Source organism: Lontra canadensis, unplaced genomic scaffold, assembly GCF_010015895.1.
Source record: "Lontra canadensis isolate GAN:19392208 unplaced genomic scaffold, GSC_riverotter_1.0 scaffold17, whole genome shotgun sequence".
Taxonomy (NCBI): domain Eukaryota; kingdom Metazoa; phylum Chordata; class Mammalia; order Carnivora; family Mustelidae; genus Lontra; species Lontra canadensis.
In genome coordinates this window covers 21,193,206-21,219,297 of record NW_022631011.1, presented here as the reverse complement: position 1 = coordinate 21,219,297, position 26,092 = coordinate 21,193,206, and the positions used below count along the sequence as shown (strand labels likewise).

Below are 26,092 nucleotides of genomic sequence, written 5' to 3'. Positions count from 1 at the left end.
ATGAAGTCAGAAACATTCCTCCAAAAATACTTCTTCAATGGATTTTACCATTAGAGTCTATTCTTTGGTTTCAAACCGTGAACTTTTAAATGTTCCTAAACTCCGTATTTCACCTGATGGGGTCGAAGGAAGGAGTGCAGCTGGTACAACGAGGAAGGAAGCGTGAGAGGAGCAGACTGAGCTTCCAATGGCAAATTCTGGTTAGTCGTGACTGGAGTAAGGCCAGCCCCAACGCTGACGGAGTGTGGGATATCGTCAATCGTTGTGAGGCCGATAGGCAACTTTAGTCACCAACAGTACTAAGAATATTGATAAGTCTCCATGAAGGTTGTATTTTGGAGGTCAGACTTTTTTTTTTTTAATTTTATTTATGTATTTGAGAGAGAAAGAGAGAGCAAGAGAGGGTAGAAGGTCAGAGAGAACAGCAGACTCCCTGCAGAGCTGGAAGCCTGATGTGGGACTCAGTCCCCGGACTCCAGGGTCATGACCTGAGCTGAAGGCAGTCGCTTAACCGACTGAGCCACCCAGGCACCCAAGATCAGACATTATTGACCCTGGGGCTTTTTCTCCCAATGACTAGACCAAGTATTACATAAAGCTGGGTGGAAAAAGTGAGCAAGGCCTTTAGCCCTGAGATGAGCCACGGTCAGAAGGTTCTTTTTCTTGTATTGATTATGCACTGCATCTCTCTAGAATGCATTGTGCCAGAAAATTCACTGTCAGTGACCTAGTTATAAACAGGAGAAACAGAAGAGCCATCAGCAACCCCGTAGGGAGGCACGAGGTCAGGGAGACCAGAGGAGTCAGGCTAAGAACACTCTTTCCTCTCACAGTGTCCTCTGCCGGAGTGTTGTAACTGATGGCAGGAGTCGCCTCGCCGTCTATGAGCTGTTGACAGATGTGGGCATTCGGCTCAGAGCACGCAGGGCTCGATTCCTTCTGGTATGCATCTGTTTTGCCCTTTGAATTTTAGAAGTGTTTTGGTGATATCTCTATATTTTAAAACTTAAAGAAGTTTTGGTGGCGTTTGTATTCCACCTACAAAGTGAATATGTTAAGAGTTGCTAGTTTTATGTTGTGTTTTATTCGCATCTAGAACTCTCTCTTGCCTCTTCATTTGAGCCTTTTTCTATAGCACGGGTAAAGTTTGCTCGTCAAGTTTGAACACAGCTCACAAAACTCTATTTCATGAATGTTTATTCATTGTTACTATTATGAATGAAATCTCTTTTGTCATTATAGTTCCTAGTTTGTTTTTATGCTGGTGTATAGAAATACCATTAGTTACTGTTTATTTTCTTGCCCATTTTACTATTTAATCGTCTATTAGTTTCTTGGCAAATTCCTTCAGAATTTTCAATGTTGCAACCACCTGGTATTTCCTTTCCAGATTATTGTTACTCTATCTCAAAAAAACATATTATTCAGTTAATTACATATATACAATTAAGAGTTAAAAATACCAAGTTTGACAGGTAAGATACCTTCATGTCTCCCTTTTAATAGCACAACTTAAATATTGAGAATTATGGTAAACACAGGCAGTGGGACTGGGCTAGGAAAGGATGGCCAGATTTCTAATAAATGCCTCAGAGAACAGAAAATTATCTAAGTATAAAGCAACTTCCTGTCACTGCTAATATTAAGCACGTATGACACTCTGGGAAATGCTAGGCCAGCATGTTCTAATGTGTTTAAAATATTCATGCTGGACAATATTAAAAAATTTGAGCCTTCTCTTCAGAATTATCTGGAATTGAGTTTTTAGAAGTTATTACATAAATTGTATAATAGCTTAAGGCTTTCTTTTTAAAATTGTGACTATCTTTTTAAACATAACAATCTGAGCAAATCTAACCTCTTCATCTTTGGGAATTATAACAGGGCTGAGTCTTCATCTTTTAAGCATAAGTTTGCCCTTATTGAAATAGTCTGATGTCATTCGGACGTCTAACTAGGATATAAGCTCCATAAGAGCAGGGGTATTCGCCATCCTGGTCTTCTAGGATCCCTTAGTCTCAGTGCCTGGCCTATAGTAGGTGTTCAATAAAAAGTTTTGTTGTTATTGAATAGGTTTGTGGTCAAGCTGATAATACAGTTTGGATTAAAATACAATGTATTGGTAAGTTGATAACTGAGTCTCTTATGTGACTCAAAAACTAGTTCTGGAGACACTTCCTTTAATGAAGTCCAGATGTGCCCGAGAATCAGGTCATCCTCTATTCAGAAAGATTGTTTATAGCAGGAGTTACAGACAACAGGCTCTGAACAGCAGGCTCCCTAGCTGCCTGCCACATCCCGCCTCTCCCTGCCAATGGGTCTAAAGAGCCAGCATCAGCCCCGGGCAGGAAAGGAAAACAGGCACCTGAAGTCACAAAGAGTTGTTTTTGAATGTCATAATTTCATTTGTTCATGTGACTATCCCAAGAACATTCGGGCAGCGATCCTGTGTAATGCTAAAAAGGGTTGTTGCACATAATGATGCCGTAGAGAGTGCCATTCTGCAGTTTTTTTCTACTTTAAAATAACAATTGTAATTTCTTTACTTAACAGCTTTTTAAAGAATATGTTTGACTGTTACCGTTGACTTTGCTGATAACCGTGATGTTACCTTTTTGCACTGTATTTGCTCAACAGCATCAAATTTGTATCATACCCATTGAAGAATTCTCTATTGAATATTTGAGACCTCAAGTCAAATGCATTGCCAGTTACGGGGGTTATGTTAATCAAAGGTAATGGGTTTCCTTTCCTTTCTCCCTTGTTTGTGCTCTGAGTGGTACTACAATGCTTGTAAGGCTGTGACTTTATGCTTAACTTCAGAAGGGATCATAGGCCAAGGTACTAAAGGCTGATGATAGGTTAAAATAAAAAATAAGCTAAATCACTGGCCCCAGCCGTCTTTCCAGGATTCCATTAATGTCAGGAAGCTGACGCTGTAGCCACTGGGCAGAATGGGTAAGCTTTGCCCTCAAGAGAAGCTGCTGCGGGCTCTTCTGAAACCCCGCAAAGACTCACCTTGTTCTAATCCTTAAATTGCAGTGTCTGAGACTTCTCATTTAAAAAACCATGGAAATAATGACCCATCTCACCGCTGTGTTATGAGGATTAGCTGACGAGTGATTATTGGGGTTTCAGGAGGGTTTTTTTATTGTAGATTCAAAAATAATTTGTAGACACAGTCGTAAAATCTTAGGCATAAGGTTAATAAGGCTATAGAAGCCACCAAGACAGTGACATCTGGCCTAAAAGAAATCTGTGCCTAAGGGAAATGATGTGCACTTGCCTTCTTTGTTTTTATATGATTTTATGGCGACATTTATGTTTAGAAATGAATAATAATGTTTCATGGCATTGACCCCATTTAACATGAATTATAGTTCTTAGAAGGGAAGGTTGCTGTAAGTTTCTGTCTGGTTTCCATCAAAATTAAGATTTTCTTTCTGCTTTGGCTCATTGCATTGAGTGGGTTTGCCGGAATACACTTGGCAGTTGACTACACTGAGTGTCTTTGTATAAAGATCCCTCCACAGTCCTGTGGTTCTCCCGAGATTAGGTCCTGTCGATGTTACATAGTCTTGTGCTCACAGTTGCTATTTTCACCAATGGACAGTTCTTCCATTTTTGGTTGTTTTTTAATATTCTTTTTCTTTTTTTCTTTTTTTTTAATTTCAGTGCCTCTTGTGTCTCTCTGGTCCCTGAAACTCCTCCAACAGCCTTGATTTTGGATGTCCCAAGGGGTGAGTCTTCCCCTTTCCTGCCCCAGGATCCTCTGCCTTCTGCTGATGTTACTGGAGTCATCTTGAAGGCGCCACAGGTGGGGCTCCCCTCAAGTGTGTTGTTTCTAAATTATGGTTCTCAAATCGTGGCCCTTACCAGAAGCATCCACATCATCTGGGAACTTGTTAGATATTTACAAGCCCACCCCAAAACTGGCGGGGCCCAGGAGTCTAAGTTTTAATAAACCCTCCAAGGGATTTGGATGCCCCTGAAGTTTGGGGACCTCTGCTCTCAACTATGGAGAATCCCAGATGTGAGGCATCTGGCTATTCCTGTCTATGACCGCCCCATCCTGATGTTCTCTTTTCTTTCTGTATCTCCATCTACACAGTCATTTGCCAACTTTCTGTGGCCCGTTTTGTGATAGGTCATACTTTCATGGGCTACTGCTGTGTAACATTGTTGAGATGATCACTTGTCTTCCCAAGGTGACATGTAAGCACTTGCGAAAGCTGCTCTGGCTAATAGATGTTTTGCGTCCCCAACTATATCAGCAAAATGCTTTGGAGGCAGGAAATTCTCAATAAATATTTATTAACTAATAATCGATAGCATGAATAAGAAATGTAGTAAGGGACTGACTGAATTTTTTTCACTGTAAACTATGAACTTGCAGGACTTAGCATTTGTCCTGATGATATGGTGTCCTTTCAGTCCTAGAGGATGGCTCATGTCCATTCCCACTGCATCAAGTTAGAAAATTAACAGGATCTGAGAGAGAAAATTTAATAAGAGCCTGTGTGGGGAAGTCCACCCAGATTCATAGGAGGAGATGAATTGAAATCATGACAAAGGAGTTCTAGTTCTGGCTTTGCTCTTAAATTAGAGCATGGCCTTTCTCATATTACTTGCCTTCTTCAAGTCACGGTTCTCGTCAGAAAGATGAGGATAATCTTTTATTGCTGCTGTATTTCTTTTTCCTTTTCTTTTTCTTTCTTTCTTTTTTTTTTTTTTTTTTGAGCATTTGAAAAGACATATCTCACAGTGAAGTTTTCTGGAGAGAGCAGGGCTCACACTCAAGCTTGAGCTAAAGTGGGGGCACAAATCTGATTTTCACTGTGGTTGGGCAGGGGTGAAGGAAGGTGGAGGAGGGCAAGATGAGGACCCCCTTCCCATGGGCTAGAATTAGTGTGTCTTGAACTTCCTCCCTGTGCCAAGGGATGGGCTCCAGGGCCTTCTTACTGGCTTGTGCAGGTGTGGGGCAGAAGATTAAAGACGAGCGATGGGGCTTGACACCTGTCAGTCAAACATCCAAAATGGAGTCTGACTCTTTCTCTCTTGGTTATTCCAAGTGATATATAAGTGCTGGGAACACTCTGGAACAGCTTTTGGCAAACGTTATGCATTTCTGTTGGGCATGTACCTAAGAGTGCAATTGCTCAGTGACATGTCTGACTTTGGTAAAAGCCGCCAGACAGTTTACCGAAATGATTGTACCAAATTACACTCCCTCCAGCATCATTAACGGCGGACCACACTGTTGGTTTATCCATTCTGAGCTGCGGGTCATTTGGTTTGTTTCCAGTATTTCTGATTACAAGAGTGCCACTGTAAACATTCAAGGGAAAGTTTTATGTGACCATAGGTGTTCATTTCACTTGGGGAAATATCTAGAGGGTTTTTGTTTTCAAACTCTAAATGTTCATAGCTCTGCAACTTGAGAAGTTTTCCTTATCCTCTTTTTTTCTACCCAGAATCAAGTGACCCTGCGAGGACTTGTACCACGACTAGGCCGATATGTCATTGTCATCCATTTTTATCAACCAGCACACCCAGCATTTCCCACACAAGTCTTTGTGGATGGAGGGCGGCTGTGGCCTGGTGAGTGTCAGAGAGCAGGGGCCATAGCTGTGAGCCGGGCTGGGCCTCACAGGACCATGACAGGAGCTCCTGTCTGGCTCTGCCTGCAGGTGTCTTCCGTGCCTCTTTTTGCCCCCATGTGCTTGGCTGCCGGGACCAAGTCATTGCTAAAGATCAAGTTGAGTTGGACATCTCCAAGCCAGAGGTGGCTGTGACTGTGAAGGTTCCAGAAGGAAAGTCCCTAGTATTGGTACGTTCTGCTTCTCCGTCAGCTTGCTCTTCATGTGCTTGCTTTGGTCAGCTGTTCTGGGTGCCTGTTTGGCTCATGACAATAATTCTTCCAAGGACTTGAAGTCTTATAGAAAAATGTTTAAATTTCATAGCTACCTTTTGAAAAAAAAAAAAAAAAAAAGCAGGTGACAATTAAGGTCAAGGGAAATTGGAATAATGGGTAAGTGAATAGGAAGGAGAAACTCCCCGGCAGGAAGCTCTGGTGAACAAGGGTCTCGCTCTGCTTCAGCCCCTCCTCACTCCTCACCTGACTGGTCTCTTTCTAAAGCATTTACTCTTCCTTTGCTCTTGAAACTTTCCTTTTTGGGCTTCCGTAGCTGCTTTCTCTCATTCTGTTCCCCCTTTCTCTAGTGCTTCTTCACTGATTTCTTTTTCCTTTTGTCCACATATGGTGGCGCTCCCTCAGGTGTGACCCTGAGCCCCCTTGTTCTGTCATTTCTCTTTGGATAACATCCTCTGTACCCACTGGTTCTGTTCTCTCTTGTGGTGGGAATGACACCACATTTCTGAATTCATCTCTGATATTTTCTGAGCTCTGGAACCACTATGGGACCATCTAATGCATATCTGCCCAGCTGGGGCCCTCATGAGACCCTCAAACATAAGCCCATTACCTACACAAGGTATGCCCTACCCTGTTTGTTACCTTGATTGATGGAATCATGGTCACTCGATGCCAGTAAAGCCTGTCAGGGAAACAGGTAGCATTGTCCAAGCCCTGCTGTGTGACCCTCTAGTCTCTTGCTTAAGCTTCATTCTCTCTCCGAGGCGGCCATCTTCCTAGGGACAGGGGCCTGCCTTTATGTGTTTTGTATCCCTTGTGCCTAGGATACTACCTGGCACACTGTGCTTGGCAAATGCTTACTGATTGAATAACATGACAGCAGTGAGCTCTCTGTAAGCTGTATGTTGGTGACTCATTGACAAAGACATTTGAAATTTCCTATAGCATTTGTTACTGGAAGAGTCTGATTGAAACAGGCACAGAGAGCTGAGCAGTACTTTTAAAGACTAGGGATGCAGTTATTCATAACAGAGTATCTGACAGGATGTAAGCTTCAAGGCAAGCCATGACCCCATTGGTCCCACCATTTTGGTTTGTTCACCTTTAAAAATACAAAATGTGACCTGTGGTGATCCAGGGTCACCCCAGGCATAGATCACATGGGGCCCTGGCCCTCCTAACAGGCCCCTGATTACCCCTTAGATGTCCTGTCCCCACTGAGCGCTTGAGGCTGCAGCTTCTCTGAGCAGGTGCTCCAAGAGGTCTGGCCCAGCACACGCCATTTCTAACAGAGGAACGTCGGTTGAACCTTTAACACTGGCTTAGGGGAGTTCTTGGGATTCTTTTCTCATAAGACCTGTTTCGTGTGGTCTTGGGCTTCACAACAGAGAACACTGCTCATAGGGAAGAGAAAGTACAATGAATAGCCATAGGTGTGCCCTGCTGTTGGAAATCCAAAGCCATGCTGACAGGTTTCCTTTAGGTCCGTGTTCTAGTGGTGCCTGCCGAGGATTACGACTACCAAATACTTCACAAAAAATCAGTGGACAAGTCATTTGAGTTTATCAACAGTTGTGGAAGAAACAGTTTTTATATTGAGTAAGTATCACTTTGTGGAGCTTCCTCAGGCTCTCCCACATTCACACTCAGAGCGAGACCCAAGGTGGGGCTGAGCCCCAGGTCTGTCTTCTTCCTCCTGGGGCCCACCCACGGGGGTGGCAATGCATTCTGAGTCTGGGGAGGGAGATGCTTTTCCTCTGCATACACCATCCTACCCCAGACCTTGTGCTGCCCATTTGGGCAAGATTACTTTTCTCAGCTTCGATCCCGCCAGATGTTCACCCTCCGAGCTGGGATTCATGGGTTGCCTAGGTGTTTCTTGGCCTCTTTGCTGCATCCTGTTGTCCAACTCAGCTTCCTAAAAGGTCTCATGTGGGGTGCCCTCCACCAGGAAGCACATCAGCCTGGATTCTCCCTCTCCTTTGCCATCTGATTGAGTGGAGAATATCACAGAGAGGCGGATCTCCCTGTCTTCTCTCCCTGGATCCTTGAATGCCAAGAGCTAAGGACAGTCCTGAGTATGGGCTCCTGCTCTTCTCTTCTGGAGACCCACCCTGCCCTCTTGCAGGTTTCCCGAGGGACCCAGGAGCTCCAGGGGACACGGGGGGCAGAAGTCTCCTGTATAGAAAATATTAAGAGTAAAGGATCTGAAGTCCAACAGCTATGGGTTTGAATGTCTGCTTGGCCACTCGGTAGCTCTGAAGCCTTGGATATGTCACTTAACTTCTAGAAGCCTTATCTATGAGAGGAGGCTTAGGCCTAACTTGTTGGGTGGTTGTGAGGTTAAGTGAGATGTAGGCAAAACTTCTAGCACAACAACATTCAATAAAAGTAGACACTTTGCCACTCCCTCCTCCCATTGTTATTATTATTGGTGCATACACCTCTAGGTATAATTTTTTTGTAACCGCTTTATTGAGATATAATTCACATACCATAGAATTCATCCTATCGGTGAATTTTCACCCTTTTATTTCAGCCACCAAAAGTTCCCACCCACCGGTCCTGGGATGTGTTCTGGAGTGGATGGGTAGAAGGAAGGCTGGCTGTCACTGGTTGTGAATACAGGCGTAGGGTAGTCTCTCATTTCTTCCCAGACTTCACAGCCAGAGCCCCTCCCCCAAAACACCAGTTGGCAGAGCAAGTGGGAAGGAGAAGGTTGGGATTTATCGCCTCCCGGGATAATGCCATGAGCTGTTTTTGTCTTCACAGCCCCCAGACAGCCTCTGGATTCTGTAAGAACTCCTCCAGGTCCCTGGTGGCCCTCTACCACAAGGGAGCACTGCCTTGTGAGTGCCACCCCACCGGGGCCATTGGCCATCACTGCAGCCCAGAGGGTGGGCAGTGCCCATGCCGGCCCAATGTCATTGGGCGGCAGTGTACCCGCTGTCGAACGGGCTACTATGGATTCCCACATTGCAAACGTAAGTGCACGTCGGGGGCATCGAAGTTTGTCTCTGGTCCCAGGTGGCTGCCGCTCATCTAGCGAGGGCCTTCTTGAATTTCACTCTGCTGGACACTCACCTGGGGATCTTGTGAAAATGCAGGTTCTGACTCAAGAGTGCTTGGTGGGGGCCTCAGAGTCTGCATTTCGCTTAAGCAGTCAGGTGATGCCCATGCCAGGGGTCCATGGCGTACAGTCTGAGTAGGTAGGTTCTAGAAGATAAACATTTGTGTTTCCCATGCTATGTGACTCAAGTGCTTGGCAAAACAGATGAGTTTAAAGAACCTTAATCATCGAACTATTAGCTCCATCCCTCTTCCTCGGGGAAGCCTCTTCAATTTTTGCAGCCTAACCAAAACTCAGTTGAAATAAGAGGAGAGCCAAGGTCACAGGCACCTCATGCTTTCTGAATGGGAAGCCTGGGGACTTTTATCGAAGACCCATCCTGTAGCCTGAGACACAGAGTCAGTACATGCCGTGGGGTGGCAGCAAGGGGTACGTGTGTGTGTGGTACAAACAGTCTTCACCTGGAGACCAGCCCTTGCCTAACGAGGATCCTGCTGCTGCTTTATGCCCTGACCTAGAGCTCTGTCACGCTAAGGTGACATGGAGCCCCTTCAGGGAGCCCGTATGGAGAGGCCCCCCGACAGATGAGAGGTGTCTCATTAGAATGGCGTGTAACTATGGCTGGGTGAGTTCCTTGAAGCTCCTGTCTTGGTGCCAGTGGGTCCAGCTGCGGCATCAGTCAACGTTCCCACACTATGAGTGCTGTGAGCATTTGCTATAGTTGGTCCGGGCCCCGAGAAAGATACCTTTCAGGTCAGCTGCGCTCACTAATGCCATAATGAAGAAAAAGCAAGACGTTTCTCCCAGGCCCCTTGGAAACTTCTGGAAATGCTGGCAGTGGGTGAAATCTGCTAGAGGCCAGGTGGCATCTCTCCCTTACGCCGTGTCTCTTTGTTCTCTGGCCAGCTTGCAAGTGTGGCCCACGCCTCTGTGAAGAGATGACAGGGAAGTGCCTCTGCCCTCCCCGCACCGTCAGGCCCCAGTGTGAGGCGTGTGACATGCATTCCTTCAGCTTCCACCCCCTGGCTGGCTGTGAAGGTTGCAACTGTTCCAGGAGAGGCACAGTTGGGGTCACCACCCCAGAGTGCGACAGGGACCACGGGCAGTGCAGGTGAGCCTGGGGGATTAACCTGTTAGGTCCTATTATGGGAAGGGAAGGTGTCCTCTGCACATACCAGTCACCATCCCTTCCCGTGTCTCACAGGTCCAAAGATGGCACCATGCTCACCTCAGGGTGGAGCTCCCCACCCTGGATGGGCTGTGGTGTGTGGGGTAACTGGGCCCCTCGGGCTCAGGGTAGCCTGGCAGAGCCCAGGCAAGCGGACGCCAGGCACCTGAGGCCACAAACTGCCTTCCCAGACTCTGCGGCATTGTTCTCGGGGTGTCGGATATGTATGCATAAATAAGTTTTCCTTTCTTCTACCGTGTCACTGTGTGGCGAGCACTTATCCATTGGTATTTAGGTTTGGGCTCCAAGTCTTCATTCGAGGGTAAGCTGGCGTTTTTGTTGAGGACATTGTGTAACAAAGTCCAAGGGCCTCAGGCCTGCTGCCTCAGACAGGCAAACTCAAAGGGGTGCTGGGGCCTTGGCGGAGGGTGGGGGTCAGGCGAGGGAGGAAGGTAGACGCTGGAGAGCCTGACCCGAGAGTGAGGCTGCCCTTGGGACCGACTGAGAGGCCCTGTGCACGACTGGTAAGGGGCAGTGGCAAACGTCAGCTCCCACAAACACTGCGTTGCTAAGAGCTTTGGCTCCGTGGGTTGAGCTCTGTGTTGGGAGCTAGAGGCCAGTGTCCCGTGATTGCAGGTACTGAGCCTGATCTCAGCAGGACTGGGGAATGGCCCCAGGGGATGCCAGATGGATCCATTCTTCTAGAAGTGGCTGGAAAGAGTCGGGAGGAGGTTATGGGGGCGGAACACTGAGCCAGAGCTTCCACATCCCTGGCGGTATGGCAGTGTGCAGGAGCGCGTGTAGGGCTCACCGCCCACCCTACGCTCCCCCACCTATGGGGAGTAGATGTTTTGGGGTCTGTGTGGGTGATCTGGGTGTGACAGCTGTGGGTGGGTGGGTGGGGACAGCGGCAGGCATCTGTGACCCCAGCTCAAGGGCGGCTCTCATTTGCTGTGGCTGCTGTAACAAATTACCACAAACAGGGTGACTTAAAGCAATAGAAACTTATTTTCTCATAGTCCTAAAGGCCGAAAGCCTGAAATCAAGGTGTTGACAGCACCATGCCCTTTCTCAAGTCTCTGGGAGAGAATCTGTTCTGTGCTTTTCTCTTACCTTCTCGTGTTCCCAGCAATCCTTGGAGTTGCTTGGCTTGTGGACGTGTCACTCCAATCTCTGCTCCGCTGTGACAGGGATGTGCCTGGCGTGTCTCGGTCCTTACATGGCGCCCTCCTCTCTGTGTGCACCTCTTCTCATAAGGACACATGTTGGACTGGATCAGGACCCACCTTAGGCCAGCATGACCTCATCGTCGCTTGATTATATCTGCAAACACCCTCTTTCCAAATCAGATCACCTTCTCAGGTACCGGAGATTAGAACTCAAACATATCTTTCTGGGGGCCAAGCTCAACACTCTGTAATGGCGACAATCACTTTTCCTAAGGAAAAGGAAGGACCCTTCCCCACACCTTTAATTGCTGCCCGGGGGCCTCCCAGCCCCTTTGTGCCACAGGAAAGGAAGCAGAGTGACAATGTGAGTCATGAAACATTCCGAGTCTTTCAAACCACAGCTGTGAGCGCGCCCTGAGTCAGCTGCGTTGCTCACCCCACTCAGACTATGAGCGGACGCCGAAGGCGATTTGCAGGAAGGATTTTGGGGTGATGTCCGGAGTTGTTTCATCACCACAAGTTCACATACACTAGGTTCTGTTCTGTCCAGTGCTTAAGCTGTTCTCTGAACGGAAGTCAGGCTCTTAGTTCATTACTGGAGATCCTACACTGGGTCTAGAAGGCGCCCAGGGGCCCGCGGAAACCTCTAGTCTATTCCCAAGGACAGTGGCACCTGGGCCCAGAGCACAGATGCGCAGGAGTGCGTAAGCTCAGAGCTGCACCGGGCCCCAGGGGATGCTCATAGGCTCCTGGCTGCAGAGGCGGGAGGAGCTCGGGAAGTGAAGAGACCCTGTCTGTGCCGATCTTGATGCAATCAACTTTACATAAGGGAGAGAGAAAGACAAGATGTGTGTGGTCCTGTGACTTCGTGGCTGACCTAGGTTTGCCTCCCCAGGGAAAACTGCCTCCATTCCCTCTCTTTGAAGCCTTGGTCTGAAATAGCTGGACAAATACCAGAATCTCATAGATTTGGTCAAACACACCACCACACGGCCTCAGTTCAGCGGGGCTGTTTGGTATTCCTTTCGACATCTCCTCTCCTGACCTCTTCATTCCACAGAGCTGTCTTTTTTCCTTCTGTTCTTTCAGTGGTGGGTATCACTTTCTGTCTGGAGGCTAATAGCCCCACTATGATTTCCATTTTGTTCTTTTCTATCTGTACCAGAGCCTTCCTCCCTCAAATAGGGAATGTGCACTGTTATTTGCCGTCACTCCCTTACCACTCGCCTCTCCCTTTTCATGTTCCCAGAGGTGCCAGTCTCCCTTTCTGGAAAACCAGAACTCTCTTAGAGACAGCCCACTGGTGGCCAGTCATAAACATTTGACACCAGAGCTCCAGCATATTTGTGAATAAAATGTGTGGCTCTCAATGGAAATATCCACAAGGATAAGGAGGATGGAATATTTCTCTCCAGGAGAGTTAGAACAACAGTTGAAAGGCAGTCAGTCAAGCAGTCTGTTGCTGTTGAAACATGTCAGCAGTACCCCTGTCTAAAAGACACACAAACAGGCAGCTCCTGGGTGGCTCAGTCAGTTGAGCATCTGCTTTTTTTTTTTTTAAGATTTTATTTATTTATTTGACAGACAGACATCACAAGTAGGCAGACAGAGAGAGGGAAGCAGGCTTCCTGCTGAGCAGAGAGCCCAATGCGGGGTTCGATCCCAGGACCCTGGGATCCTGACCTGAGCTGAAGGCAGAGGCTTAACCCACGGAGCCACCCAGGCACCCCAAGCATCTGCCTTTGACTCAGGTCATGATCTCAGGTTCTGGGATCGAGCCCTGTATCAGACTCCCTGCTCACTGGGGAATCCACTTCTCCCTCTCTTTCTGCCCCTCCCTCTCCTGCTCGTGCACCCTCTCTCTCTTTCCCTCTCAAATAAATAAAATCTAAAAAAAAAGAAAGGCCAAAAGAACAGGTTCCATTTGAACAGCAGAATAAGCAATGCATCAGTCACCTGGAGGATGAGAAACCCTGGGAAGAGCAGGAGAGGAGGACCAGCAAGTAGGACCAGCAAGCACGCATGGAAAGGTTACGCGGGCCCAGGAGTCCTGGCAGAGGCTGGAGCGCAGGATTCCATAGTGGCCCAATCACATCTGCATGAAGCAACTTAAAGCCCTAAATACTGAAAACATTGCAGCACTCCCATATAATTAAAAGAAACACAAAGCCATAAAAATAAGGGCAAGGCAGACCAGCAGAGCGCTGTTTTTCCGTAATGTCTACTTCGGTTTTTCTTTTACAAGCAGAACATACAAGTCAAGAGCTTGGGGCTGGAATGGAAGTTTGGGACTCGGTTAGAGTGAGGAGGACCCCAAGGAGGAGGCATGGACACACAGGAGGAAACAGCCACTGTGCGTTCTGCAGGGGTACCTTCCTTTAACTGTGGAAGGCAGAGGAGCCGAGGAGATGGAGACGCAGTTTTCAAGCAGGGGATAGAGAGGAATTCTCCGTCTGAGAAATAATGGGAGAATTTTAAGAGGGAGTAACTGGTCAACAGAATAAGTTGCTGCAGACACAACCTCACACGTGGTTTCCGAATGCTGCTGCCACAGAAAAGGGAAATCAAGAATGCATTAAAGGGCACCTGGGTGGCCAAGTGGGTTAAGCCTCTGCCTTTGGCTCAGGTCATGATATCAGGGTCCTGGGATCGAGCCCCTCATCGGGCTCTCTGCTCAGCAGGGAACCTGCTTCCCCCTCTCTCTCTGCCTGCTTCTCTGCCTACTTGTGATCTCTCTCTGTGTCAAATAAACAAACAAAATCTTAAAAAAAAAAAGCATTGAAAATTTTAAAAACGCATCGAGGGACCATCTGTAATAGATAAATAGTTTTACTATAGTATCTTAGGTAGAAATTATAAGGGGCGTTTAACAAACTTTCACTGGCCAATGACAATTTTTTCCCATTTTTCAAAATTTAAATTCAGTTAGCCAGTATGTAGTACATCATTAGTTTTTTGCGTAGTGTTCAATGATTCATTAGTTGCATAGAACAATGACAATTCTGTTGACTGGAAAAGCCCTAACTCAAGTCCAAGGCATGCTGCACAGTTTTGCCCAAACCCAAGGAAACACCAACAGGAATGGAGTCTCATTGACCTGTATCACACCCAAACCAAAAAGTGAAATTGTTTATCTTGACGTTACCAAAGAGACTGTAATAACCTAATGGGATGACTTATCTCTCCATGATCAAAGTGATTTGTCATGAAAGGACTTTTAACAGATAATCTCAGAAAAATTTTCAGTTTATGATGGCTGTAAATCATACAAATTGCTCATGTTAATTCCACTCTTGAAGCTGAAAAGGCTTTTGATTACCCAAAAGATTATTTCTTTAGAAAATATTAGAAGAAAGAATGTCCTTCTTCCACCCCCAAATGAAATTTCCTAATGAAAATGAAGAATGTGTTTGGAGGAACCTAAAGTTCACAGGAAAGAAATGATCAAAGAAACCTGGAACTTGCAACAAGAAGAAAAATACATCCTTTTTCAGTGATAAAACAGACTGTCTTGCAGGTGTACATATTGTCACAGATCACAAAGCTTAAAAATTGGAATTTTCAAATTTTATTTCACTGTTTATAGGTGTTCAAGTTTATCATATTAAAAGAAAAATGAAACTATTAAAAATATTAATCTACCTTAAAATAAGTTATAAAAATAATTGTAGCAATCTCTACCTTATTCAATCTCTACCTTATTAAAACTGGTATAATTTTAGAAGCAGTTGGGAATAAATTAGGTTGGAGCCATAAAACTGAGTCCTCGACTCACCTTTGTCATAAACTAGCTAGAAGACTGAGCAAGTTACTCTGCCTTCCTGGCTCTCAGTTTCCTAAGCCATTAAACATTTGGTAAAATTATCTCTACCTTCCTACCTAAATTTAAAATCCTATTCTATTTCCTCTCAATCTCTGATTGTAACATACAAAATATTGCAAAATTATATTGTACAAATGCCAAGAAGTCCATTATTTTCTCTGGTGCTAGATCGAGGTCCTAAAGATGCTTATATTGATCAAGATTTTGTTTTTAATAGCAACACTAATTCAATCTGATAGAAAGCCAATGAAAATGTACCTTTGCCTTGCTTTTAATAATGGAAGGTTATGTCATCAGATTCTGTGAACAAACAAAAGGGCTAGAATATCCTCAGAAGATTTTGTCAATCATTGACAGATACAAGAAGCCAGGCATCACTGCTTTAAAAAACTAGCATGATGCTGACCCCTTTCAGGCTTTTTTTTTTTTTTTTAAGATTTTATTTATTTAGGGGTGCCTGGGTGGCTCAGTGGGTTAAAACCTCTGCCTTCGGCTCGAGTCACAATTCTGGGGTCCTGGGATCGAGCCCCACATCGGGCTCTCTGCAGAGCAGGGAGTCTGCTTCCACCTCTCTCTCTCTCTGCCTGCCTCTCTGCCCACTTGCGATCTCTGCCTGTCAAATAAATAAATAAATAAAATCTTAAAAAAAATATTTTATTTATGTGACAGACAGAGATCGCAAGTAGGCAGAGAGAGAGGAGGGGAAGCAGGCTCCCTGCTGAGCAGAGAGCCAATGCCGGGCTTAATCCTAGGACCCGAGATTATGACCTGAGCTGAAGGCAGAGGCTTTAGCCCACGGAGCCACCCAGGCGCCCCCCTTTCAGGCTATTTTGAGATCAACTAGAGGAGATGGTGCTCCATCAGGATCTTTCAGTAAAGCCACGTGTACAAATGTGCATTTTCAGAATAGCAGTAGCAAAAGGAATGTCTTTTGTGGGGGAGGGACCCCTATCTCCATGAATCCCCACAGATTTACTCAATGTTTGTGTTAGATGGAAAAATAAAATACCCGAAAAGGTTGTAGACTTGGCCTTCTTGGGACGAAGTGCTTCCAGCTACAGGCATAGTTCCATCAGCCATACCAACTTGGAGAAGCAATTCTTTGGATGCACGTCATTGATTAATAGGAACGGTATATTCCAGGCAGCTGGGAGGCGGACAGGGAACACTGGGCCTTGGTGGTGAGCAGGGTGGACGGGGTCCTGCCACAGGGATATGGAGCTCAGAATTCTTACCTCCATTTTCTTTGTCTTCCTTCATCTTCTGTAACACCAGTGTCTTTCTCCATGTCTCTCTGAATGATCGCTCTGTGGCTTTGTCCCTGGTTCCATCTCCCGTAGACAGAGAAGATGTGTGGTGTGAGTTTGCACAGACTTCATATGGAATGGGCCCTGCCCATTCTCCTGGCTTTAGTCACCCCCACTCCAGATCCGGAGCTCTGGTCCTGACCCTCAATGGCTAGCTTATCCCACCTTCATTGCAAATCAATTCAACCTCTGTTCTTTTATTGGCTTTACTTAAGGGACCTCGGACAAGTCCCCTAAACTCTTTGAACACCTGTCCCCTCATATGTATAATGAAGTATTTGATTAACTTGAAGGGCCCTTACAACTCCAAAATTCTGATTCCATAGTTGAAACCCATGTCATTGTCTTGCCTTTAAACCATTTCTCTTTTTTACTCTTCCTTCCTTCCTTCCTTCCTTCCTTCCTTCCTTCCTTCCTTCCTTCCTTTCTTTCTTTCTTTCTTTCTTTCTTTCTTTCTTTCTTTCTTTCTTTCTTTTTTTTAATTCTACTTACTGGTGACAGTCCCTTCCCAGTCCCCAAAGCCTGAAATCCCAGGATCATCTAAGAATAACCCCTTTTCCCTACAGTTGATCAGGTGTCAACTTCTGGCCGGGTATGTATCCTCTCCTTTCTTTCCATGGCTCTCTGCTCTCTGCTGCTACCTTGGTTAAGTTTTTTGACCCTCTCACCTTTGAAAGATTTCATGCTCTCCTAACTGGCCTTCTTTTCCTGGTTTACTCATGTACTCATTCTTCATTTGTCCCCCCCTCCCCTTTTTTGGCTCCTTACTTGAAAGGGAATATGCCAAATACACAATTACCCTGGGATTTAAAAATCTGTTTTCCCCATAATTTTGGCACTAACACATGGAACTATTAGTCTAATCTACAGAACTTGAGGCAATGTTGATAAATGCATATAGGCTTGTGATTTTATCTTCTTGGTGTTTTTTTTAGCTAGGATGAAACATTTTTCTCAGTTACTGTGATTTTTTATTTTTGCCTTAAATTCTGTTTTGTTAGATACCAATATATTTTATTGCTCAAACCAGATCTAGCACTGACTCTAGCTTGGGTGCTGTGCCTCATGTATCAGGGGTCACGGTCTGGCAGGGGAAGCTGTATGAACCACTAATGGCAATGTGGCATGGCAGGCGCCATGTTGTGTGCCAATCTCCCAGGTGCCACTTCCGTCGCATTACTCTGCACAAGAGCCTGTCTCAGCTCCCTGAAAGGATAAAGACCAGCTTTTCATGGTCATATGGCCCCCCACCACCCTAACTTAAGCCTTTTTGCAGCTTTCTTCTCTGGCTTGGTTTTCTTACTTTCTCTAAACACTTTACATATGTTCAGTTCTCCAGGCATGAGTTCTCCTCCTCGCTCTACTGTTACCCCCACATTCTGTGTATCCTTCAAGAATTATGTGTGAAAAGTACAAACCCCAAGAAGGCACAAAGCCTTCTGGAGTCCACAGGGACATCCTCAACCTCTCAGTGCCTCAAGCTAGCCATCCCAGTTCTCACATGATTACCTCACTTTTGGCATCTCTGTGTCCTATGTTCTCAGTGGAAATGTGCCAAGGTCAAGACCGACTTACTCTACTTTTTCCCCTCCCCCCTGCATCCCCTACCACACTTGGTGATTATTGAGTAAATCAATGAAGGCAGAAGGTAGACTTTGGATTCTAGATGACAACTGGAGTTGATGGGAGTGTAATATTAAGAGACCCACCATACGTAATGAGCAAAGGGTAGATAGAGTTCCCTCTAAAACCTGGCTTTCTAGTTGTCTGTGCCACATGGAGAGCACACACACATAAGCCTTGGCCATGAGCCCATTGCCTTGGAGATGAATCCTCTTGACCCACACCCCCGGCGCTGCTGTTCCGCACCTACAGGCAGCTTCTGCGGGAGACTCCTTGCCTTTTCAGGGAGGGCAGCTCTTCAGGCAGCAGAGTATCTCTCCGGAGAAATGTGTCAAGGTCAGGCTGACTTTAGCTAGTTTCTAAGAGATGTTCAGCCAGACCTTACAGAAGAAGTTTCCTTTTTATTCCCTGTTGTCATGACACCACCAAAAAGTCCTCTGGTTTATTGTTTTTGTCCAGGATTCATAGGCTCAGTGCTCAGGAATCCCGATGTTATATTCTCTGTGTTTTGGTTAACCCTTCCTTGTCAGTCCCACCTGAGGCCCTTGGGGTCAGCTCACAGTTCCTTGCTCTTTGCACTCTGCCCGGTTTCTTGCTTTTTCTCATCCACTCTTAGGCACTCAGATGCTGCTTGTGTGCAGAGTGCGGTCCAGAGCTTTGCCTCACGTCACCGACATGGCCACATGCCCTCAGCCCACCTGTCCCCGCCACCACCATCTCACAGTCTTCTGAAATAAGGAGGCAAGGAAGGATTTTGCTTCTGTTTCTCCTTGTCTTCACAAGCAGCTTCCGCAGCTGCCCTCCCTGCAAAACGCTCCAGTTCCTTTCTTTTTCACTCAAGTGAAAATATAAAAAATAGGCTCTTGTCTGCCTGTCCTTGCCTTCCAGGCCCGGGTCCAGGTCATTTGCTCCAGGGATCCCTCTTAGCCTTGTCCACCCATGGCTTTCCATATGTGAGCGGCTCCTGTGGCACCAGTGTTCAGTTAAGGCACCTGTAAGCCAGAAGCCCTGTGTGTTTGCTAAAAGAAACATGGACTTTGGTTCGGCAAGCTGCCCAACTGGCAGTGTGTAACAATAACACTGTCTCTGCACAGTGTCCTTTCCTCCTGGCCGGGTGAGAGGAGAGGAGCCTGCGCTGTGTAAGTCAGGCCATCTCCCAGCTCTGCTCCTGATCGAGGGTTCCTCTTTCTGACAATTTTGGTTGGGCAGGGCTGTCTGTACTCTCTTCACTCCCCTCTCTGGACCACCAGAGCCTTATGCTCCACCCTTGCTGCTCCCTCCAGAAATAGAGAGTCATCTGGCAACAGCCATTTCTTTTTGGCTGGACTGTCTGTTTGCCTTTAGTCTGAGATTCACAAGAAGAGAGCAGGTATTATCAGTCAGAGTCTAGGAACCCTCTGAGAGTGGATGCAAATTTGTGTGTGTTGAAGAGACAGGGAGAGAATGAATGAATGAATGAATGAATGAAAGAAAGAAAGAAAGAAAGAAAACAAACCTGTGAGTGGTCCACAGTTTATCCAGCTTCCCAGAAGAGTCTCTGACCCCTTTCCAAAGTTTCCATCCCCCACACAGGAGTGATCTCTTTAAGCAGAACGTTGACACTTTCCATCTACCTTGCCATAGGTGTGATTTGGAGAACACTTGCTTCCTTACAAAAAGAATTTCTGCAGGGATTGGGTGGGGAGGAACACAAGGGGGATGGGGCTGGAACTGAAATGACATTTGACCTGCCAGCAGGTCTTGGGGGAAAAACTGAGTCTATCTTTTTGGGTGTACGGAGTGGGAGAAAGGGAGTCCCATTCACTCCCCTTAGCCAATGCTATAGCAAGAATAGTAATAGCAGATTCTTGTAGGTGTGCATGGCCCTGCTCTAAGGCTTTTCCATATATTATTTAATTTTTGCAATAATCCTACAAAGTCAGTATTATGATCTCCATGTTTAGGGGTAAGTAAATTTAGCTACAAAAAGGTTCATTTGCTCAAGGTTCTATACCTGGTAAGTAGCAAAGCTGGGATTCAAAGGTAGGCTGACTGGTCTCGAGTATGTGTACTTAATCAAACACAAAATTCTGTCCTTGGTTATAAGCAGATATTTGCCAAAGACAGACTTAGTGGGAAATCAAGTTAGATTTCTCTTTTTCAGGATGGTCCCTTGGGTAAGATGTTTTAACAGGTATTGGTAGCAAGTTAATGATAAAATATTTTGGATCAGATTATACTCCCATGTTCTGATATAAAGCACATTTCCTAGTACTTTCTTTAGACCTTCTTGTGGGTCCCACCAGACGTCAGCTTGGGCTCCGAGATCAGGCTACGGGAGGCTGGCACCCACTTCCTCCTTCTCTCCTCAACCCTTGGGGTGGTGGGCTTCTCAGTTCTGCTGGCAGTGGCTACTCTTCTGTCAGCTTCTGTACTCTCCTCTCCACTCTTGTGGCTCACGTGCTCAGACATGTGGATCGCTCCCTGCTCCCCACAGAGCCTTCCTTGGAGCCCAGGCACAGCCTCCCCACCAGCCCTGCCCACACCAGCACCCACTCTGGTGCTCAGGCTGGATGACCGAGTATCTTCTTGCCTTCCCCTCTTCTGTCCCCTCATCTAGAACAGCACAAGCCCCAGCAACCTCACCCCAAAATAGCTTGGAACCCTTCCCTCCTCTCCATCCCCAGGGTGTTTGGCCTACTTCAGCCCCCTCTCCTTCCTGACTCAACAGCCAGCTGTGGAAATGGTCATCTTGACTGCATCCACACACACTTATCTGACCACACTCTTTCCAACTTAAAATTTCTCAAGATGGTGATTCCTTTCTGAGAGCTTGCCATGTGCCAGGAACAGCCTCGTCTGTCTCAACAGCAGTCCTGGGAGGCAGCAGCTAGCAATTTTTCCCTTTCACAGATGAGAATATGAAGCCTTGGTGAGTTATTAAGATACTCTGTTGTGTGCCAGAGCTGATCAGTACTCCGGCCAGAGGGCCCTCATTACCCAGGGCTCAGCTACCTCGTTCCAGTGCTACTGGACAGTGTCACAACAGCCAGCATCTCCATCCCCATGAGATGCCTCCTGCCTCCCTCTTCAGTTCATGGGTCAGCTTTCTCCACTCATCCATGTGCTTCCTGCACACACCAGGCAGTTCCCCTCTCTTCCTTCTGTCTGGAACACCCACCCCCACGACGCTTGTCCTTTTAGACTCCCCCAGGGAAGCCAGGTCAGAGTTGCTCTGCAACAGCGCAGGCGGATTTCAGAACTGTGTGGAGACGGTGATGAAAACTTGTCCCTCCTTTGCTTTGAATATAGGTGCAAGCCCAGAGTCACAGGGCGGCAGTGTGACCGGTGCGCTTCTGGGTTTTATCACTTCCCCGAGTGCCTTCCCTGCCCCTGCAACAGGGATGGGACTGAGCCAGGAGTCTGTGACCCAGTGACCGGAGCTTGCCTCTGCAAGGTAAGACAGAACGTCCAGTTCTGTCACGTCAGCCACTGGTCAGTGAGGAAGTTCTTCGAGTCGAGTCAACATAGCAAAATAAATGGGAAGTAGGACTGACCTGTAACCGATTTCTACAATGCATGTAGCATTTAATAGTTATTAGCTCGTTTGATAGAAACAGAAGGGAAGACCCCCTCTTATCCTTTGGAGAATCACAAGGCAGGTACAGACCCTTTCCAGAAAAGTTGCCATAAACCTTAGTCCACAATTTTAAGAGGTTCATAGATTCCCTGGAAACTTTATTCCCAGCTCGTAGACCCCAGGTTAATAATCTGCTCCAGGGCATTCTGTCAGATGATAAGAGAGCTTCTAAGTCCCAGCAGATGTTTTGAGGTGGTAGGAAGTGGGGTGAACGAAGACCCCCATATTGTGAATCCTCATGTTGCCATTTATCTACCTTCAAGATGCCAAGGGGCATCTTGTGAGATCTAGAAGATTCTCTCTTTCACTTGAATATGGTAGAAGAGTTTAAACAATTAATGTGACAGAAAAGCTTCACAATGATGTAAATTTCATTTTTTGTTAGCATCCATGTTTTAACTAACATCTTGTATTGACAATAAATTTGGGAAAGTAGCGAACTGAAATCGGAGAAGCTTTAGAGGAAATGATCTCTTGTTTTGTGTTTTATTTCAATAGGAGAATGTGGCGGGTACAGAATGTAATGTGTGTCGAGAAGGATCGTTCTACTTGGACCCAGCAAATCCCAAGGGCTGTACCCTCTGCTTCTGTTTTGGAATAAGTAATTGTTGTCACAGTACACATAAAAGAAGAGCTAAGGTATGCAAGGAAGTCAAAGTTTGGTTTTTAGTTAGTACTTCCAAGTGGGGAAGAAGTGGATTGTCCTGAAGCATGAAGGGCTGGTGGAGATTTTATATATTACTTTGTTGAAGTGTTAAACTTCGCCCTCGGCATCGCTCAGCTTGCGGTGCTCTTCCCACAGATGTTCTCATACTCAGTGCCCCAGTTTGTTAGGTGGGCTCAAGCATCTCCTGCTCAGAGGGGCCTTCCCTCAGCACTCCCTATGAAGTAGCTCACCCTTCTTAGTGTACTCTAGCATTTATCCCTTCCAGACATACTATACAGTTTAGTTTTAAAATTTGTTTATTATGTATCTTCCTCCAACACTAGCATTTAAGCTCCTTATGCATTCCCGGGGCCTAACACTGGATCCAGAATATAGTAGGTGCTCAATAAACACTACACTCATCAGCTAAATGGAATTGGTCACTCTTTTCCCTTGCTTCTTCTTATCTGCTTATTTTCTTTCCATTTTACTTTCTGTCTCAATTACTTTACATGAACATTTAAGTTAAATTTTTTAAATTATTTATGTGAGTTTTTTAATTAACTCTATGAAACTGAAACTTTTGTTGCCTCCACTATTCCATGAACCAGCATCTCATGGTTGCTTTCTTTGTATGAGCAATGTCTTACATCCAACAGATACTCAAGAAAGGGTTATTTTATATATGTCATTTCCAAAAGGAATGTAGGCTTGTAATTTAGGGAAAAAAATTAGTTTATAAATCCACAGAAGTCTTCTATCTTCAGGGGAGCCTGGAAACATTATTCCTAATCAACGTCTTATCAATTCCTCCCTCCCCCCCATCATTTAACTCTTGGCTTCCTGTCTGATCAGGGAAATATGTAGTTATGAGGATTTATTTAGAGGAAAGTAATGAGAGCAGGCCACTGTGTTCCACCTCACATTTGCTCTCTAAGGAACTCACCATTAAAATGTGCCCATAGTCCTAGTTATTATTCCCACACTTATTTATATATTACTCAGACATTTATTGAACACCTGCTAAATGTCAAGAACCCAGGATGTATGCTGGAATACAAAGATCAATCCCACATACATATGATCACCGTTGTCTGAGAACTCCTAGTTGTCTTGGGGCAGTGGGAGGCAGTGTTGGGTGAGAGTTCTGTGCAAGCTCAGGAGGGGGCATATACAGGAAGCCTCCAGAACAAGATGGCCACCCCATGGTTCTTTCTATTGTGCGTAATTCAGCCATCACCAGAGAAGCTGAAGGCACATGTTTCCATCCTTTGCTCTTGTTTTCTAGTTTGTGGATATGATGGGTTGGCGCCTGGAGACAGCGGACGGAACAGACATCCCTGTCTCCTTCAACCCGGGCAGCAGCAGCGTGGTCGCAGACCTCCAGGAGCTGCCCTCCACAGTCCACAGTGCGTCCTGGGTCGCACCTCTTTCCTACCTGGGAGACAAGGTAAGGACCTCCTGTCGTTATCTTGAGCCCTCGCCGGGCCCCCTCCGTCACGGTGTGAGCATAATTTCCTGTCTGGAAGGAAGCATCAGGAAATTCGGGTTACTAAAACTAAAGAAATTAGATGAGCTACAAACACGGGAAAGATGCTGCCCTCCCCTGGGAGGGGCTGAGTGTACCCCACATGTGTTCGCTCCCCAGCAAAGGAAATCATGCACCACGGCTTTTCTCTGGTTTTACTTAACCATTTAAATAATACCTGTTGCAAATGGGGCATGTGTGCTTTTCAAAGCCAGTGCTAAGAATTCTTTGTTTTAAAGCAGAAGAAAGGCTCCTTGTCAGGAAAACAAAAGCTGAAAAGCTTATTAAAAGAAGCACAGGATCCGGGGGCAGCTTGGCTGTCATTAGCAGAATTGCAGGCAGTTAGTGAGACGCTCCTGTTCCTCTGGGAGCTTGTAAACAAGTTGCTCTTCCTTTGCTGCACAAATTGGCATAGCTTGGCCCCCTACACTTGTTTCAGAGGACGGAAGTGTGGGCTTCCTGTAGAAACATCATCCAGTAACGTATGCACCAGGTAGCAGAGGGTAGAATGTTCTAGAAGGTGTAGATGTCACAGGGCCCAGCTCAAGAGGCAGCATATTCTCTTGGAATCACTAAATATGAGGGCCTTGTCAGCCAGAGATCTATAATTCTGTCTTCTGGTTGAAGGACTTTGGGTTTTGACCTTTGAGTGTGGGCAATGTTGCTCCTCTCTTATAACCCCTCTCCTCCCTCATTTAATGCTCATCTTCGCCTTCACATGGCAATCCCATGTAGAGCTCATCTATTACTCTGCAAACAATTACCCCAAAACTGTGCAGCTTAAAGAAGCAGTCTTCTTGCCCAGTTTCTGTGGATCAGGAATTCAGGAGTAGATGGCTCAAGGTTTCTCATAGAGTTATGGGTGAGATGTCGGCCGGGCCTGGCTCCATACCTGGAGGGTCTACCTCCGGGCTCAGTCATGTGGTTGTCATAAGCCTCTGTTCCTCACTGGCTACTGAGGAGAGCACTCATCCCAGGAGTCCCCCAGGTGCTACCTAAGACTCCCCCTGACAGGGCACCTGGCTTCTCCTAAAATAACCAATAGAAAAAGAGAGGTGGGGGGGGAGAGAGAGAGAGAGAGGGAGGGTAACTCAGAATAGAAACCACAATCTTTTTATGACCTAATTTCAGAAATAATGTACCCTTACTTCTGCCATATTCCGTTCATTAGAAGGCAGTCATAAGTCCAGTCCAACTTCAAGGAGGAGATTTAAGCTCCACCTCCTGAAGACAGAAGTATCAGAGAATCTGTGGCCATATTTTAAAAACCACCTTAGCCCATCAGAAAGACCGTATTTAATCTCCGTAGGATGATTTATTAACACGGAATACTTCCAGACTCTACGATCATAGCTCTGTGATTTGGTCAGGTTGCAGATTCTAGGGGACTTCGGTGAATGGGGGCCCAGAAATGCTGTTCCCTCTCCCCTGCTCCAAATTATATGTGTGTATCAAGAAGGGTGTTCTGTGCTGCTCCACTCTGAGGTGATACTGCCTCTTGCTTTTCTCTCTCAATTATTCCTTTCTTGACTGGTTTTTACCTTATGGGTGGGAAGTGACAGGACCAGAGGTGAAGTAGCCATCCCCAAACTATGACCTTAAACCTCCACCATGATCGTGCTACTAGGTGGCATTGAGAAAAGGTCCTTATACCCACTGGAGCAGTCTGGCATGGCTTAGTGATCGTGTGGGAAATGCTCACCATCTGCTCTCAGGAGAAGTTTTTTAAAAAATTATTTCTAGAGGTTCATTTTGTAACTGATAGATATTAACAAATTCTCTCAGTGAAATAAGAAGCCAATAGCCTAGATTTCTTAGAGTAGCTATAGATTAAATGAACATTGGTTTAGACATCATCAAGAATAGAAAGATCTTACTTCTTTCTGTGTGACTAGTATCTTTCTTTCTTTTTAAGATTTTATTTATTTATTTATTTGAGACAGAGAGAGAGAGAACGAGAGAGTGAGCACACACAAGGAAGGGCAGAGGGAGAAGCAGACTCCCCACTGAGCAGGGAGCCTGATGCGGGGCTCAATCCCAGGACCTTGGGATCATGACCCGAGCCAAAGGCAGATGCTTAACCGACGAGCCACTCAGGTGCTCCACTAGTATCTTTATTTTTAAGAGAAGCATCTTCTTGCTTGCGAAACAATCATGTTCACGCCAAACGTTTTAAATAATATAAAATGGTACAAAGTAGAGAGCTAAAATACCATGTTCAATTCTTCACTCCCAAGATGACCACTAACAGGTAGATAGTATCT

At 45.9% G+C, this 26,092-nt stretch overlaps 1 protein-coding gene across 2 annotated transcripts in view; it reads left to right on the top strand.

The window, feature by feature from the left end:
• LAMA3 (laminin subunit alpha 3) overlaps positions 1–26,092 on the top strand; it is a 266,072-nt gene that overhangs the window by 154,778 nt on the left and 85,202 nt on the right. For both annotated transcript variants that reach the window (XM_032859753.1, XM_032859754.1), the window contains 11 exons: positions 834–942; positions 2,638–2,735; positions 3,676–3,817; positions 5,475–5,601; positions 5,691–5,830; positions 7,359–7,474; positions 8,648–8,859; positions 9,852–10,056; positions 21,327–21,471; positions 22,153–22,293; positions 23,589–23,750. In XM_032859753.1, the coding sequence (XP_032715644.1) occupies positions 834–942; positions 2,638–2,735; positions 3,676–3,817; positions 5,475–5,601; positions 5,691–5,830; positions 7,359–7,474; positions 8,648–8,859; positions 9,852–10,056; positions 21,327–21,471; positions 22,153–22,293; positions 23,589–23,750 (1,597 nt within the window). The remainder of the gene's footprint in view (positions 1–833; positions 943–2,637; positions 2,736–3,675; positions 3,818–5,474; positions 5,602–5,690; positions 5,831–7,358; positions 7,475–8,647; positions 8,860–9,851; positions 10,057–21,326; positions 21,472–22,152; positions 22,294–23,588; positions 23,751–26,092) is intronic.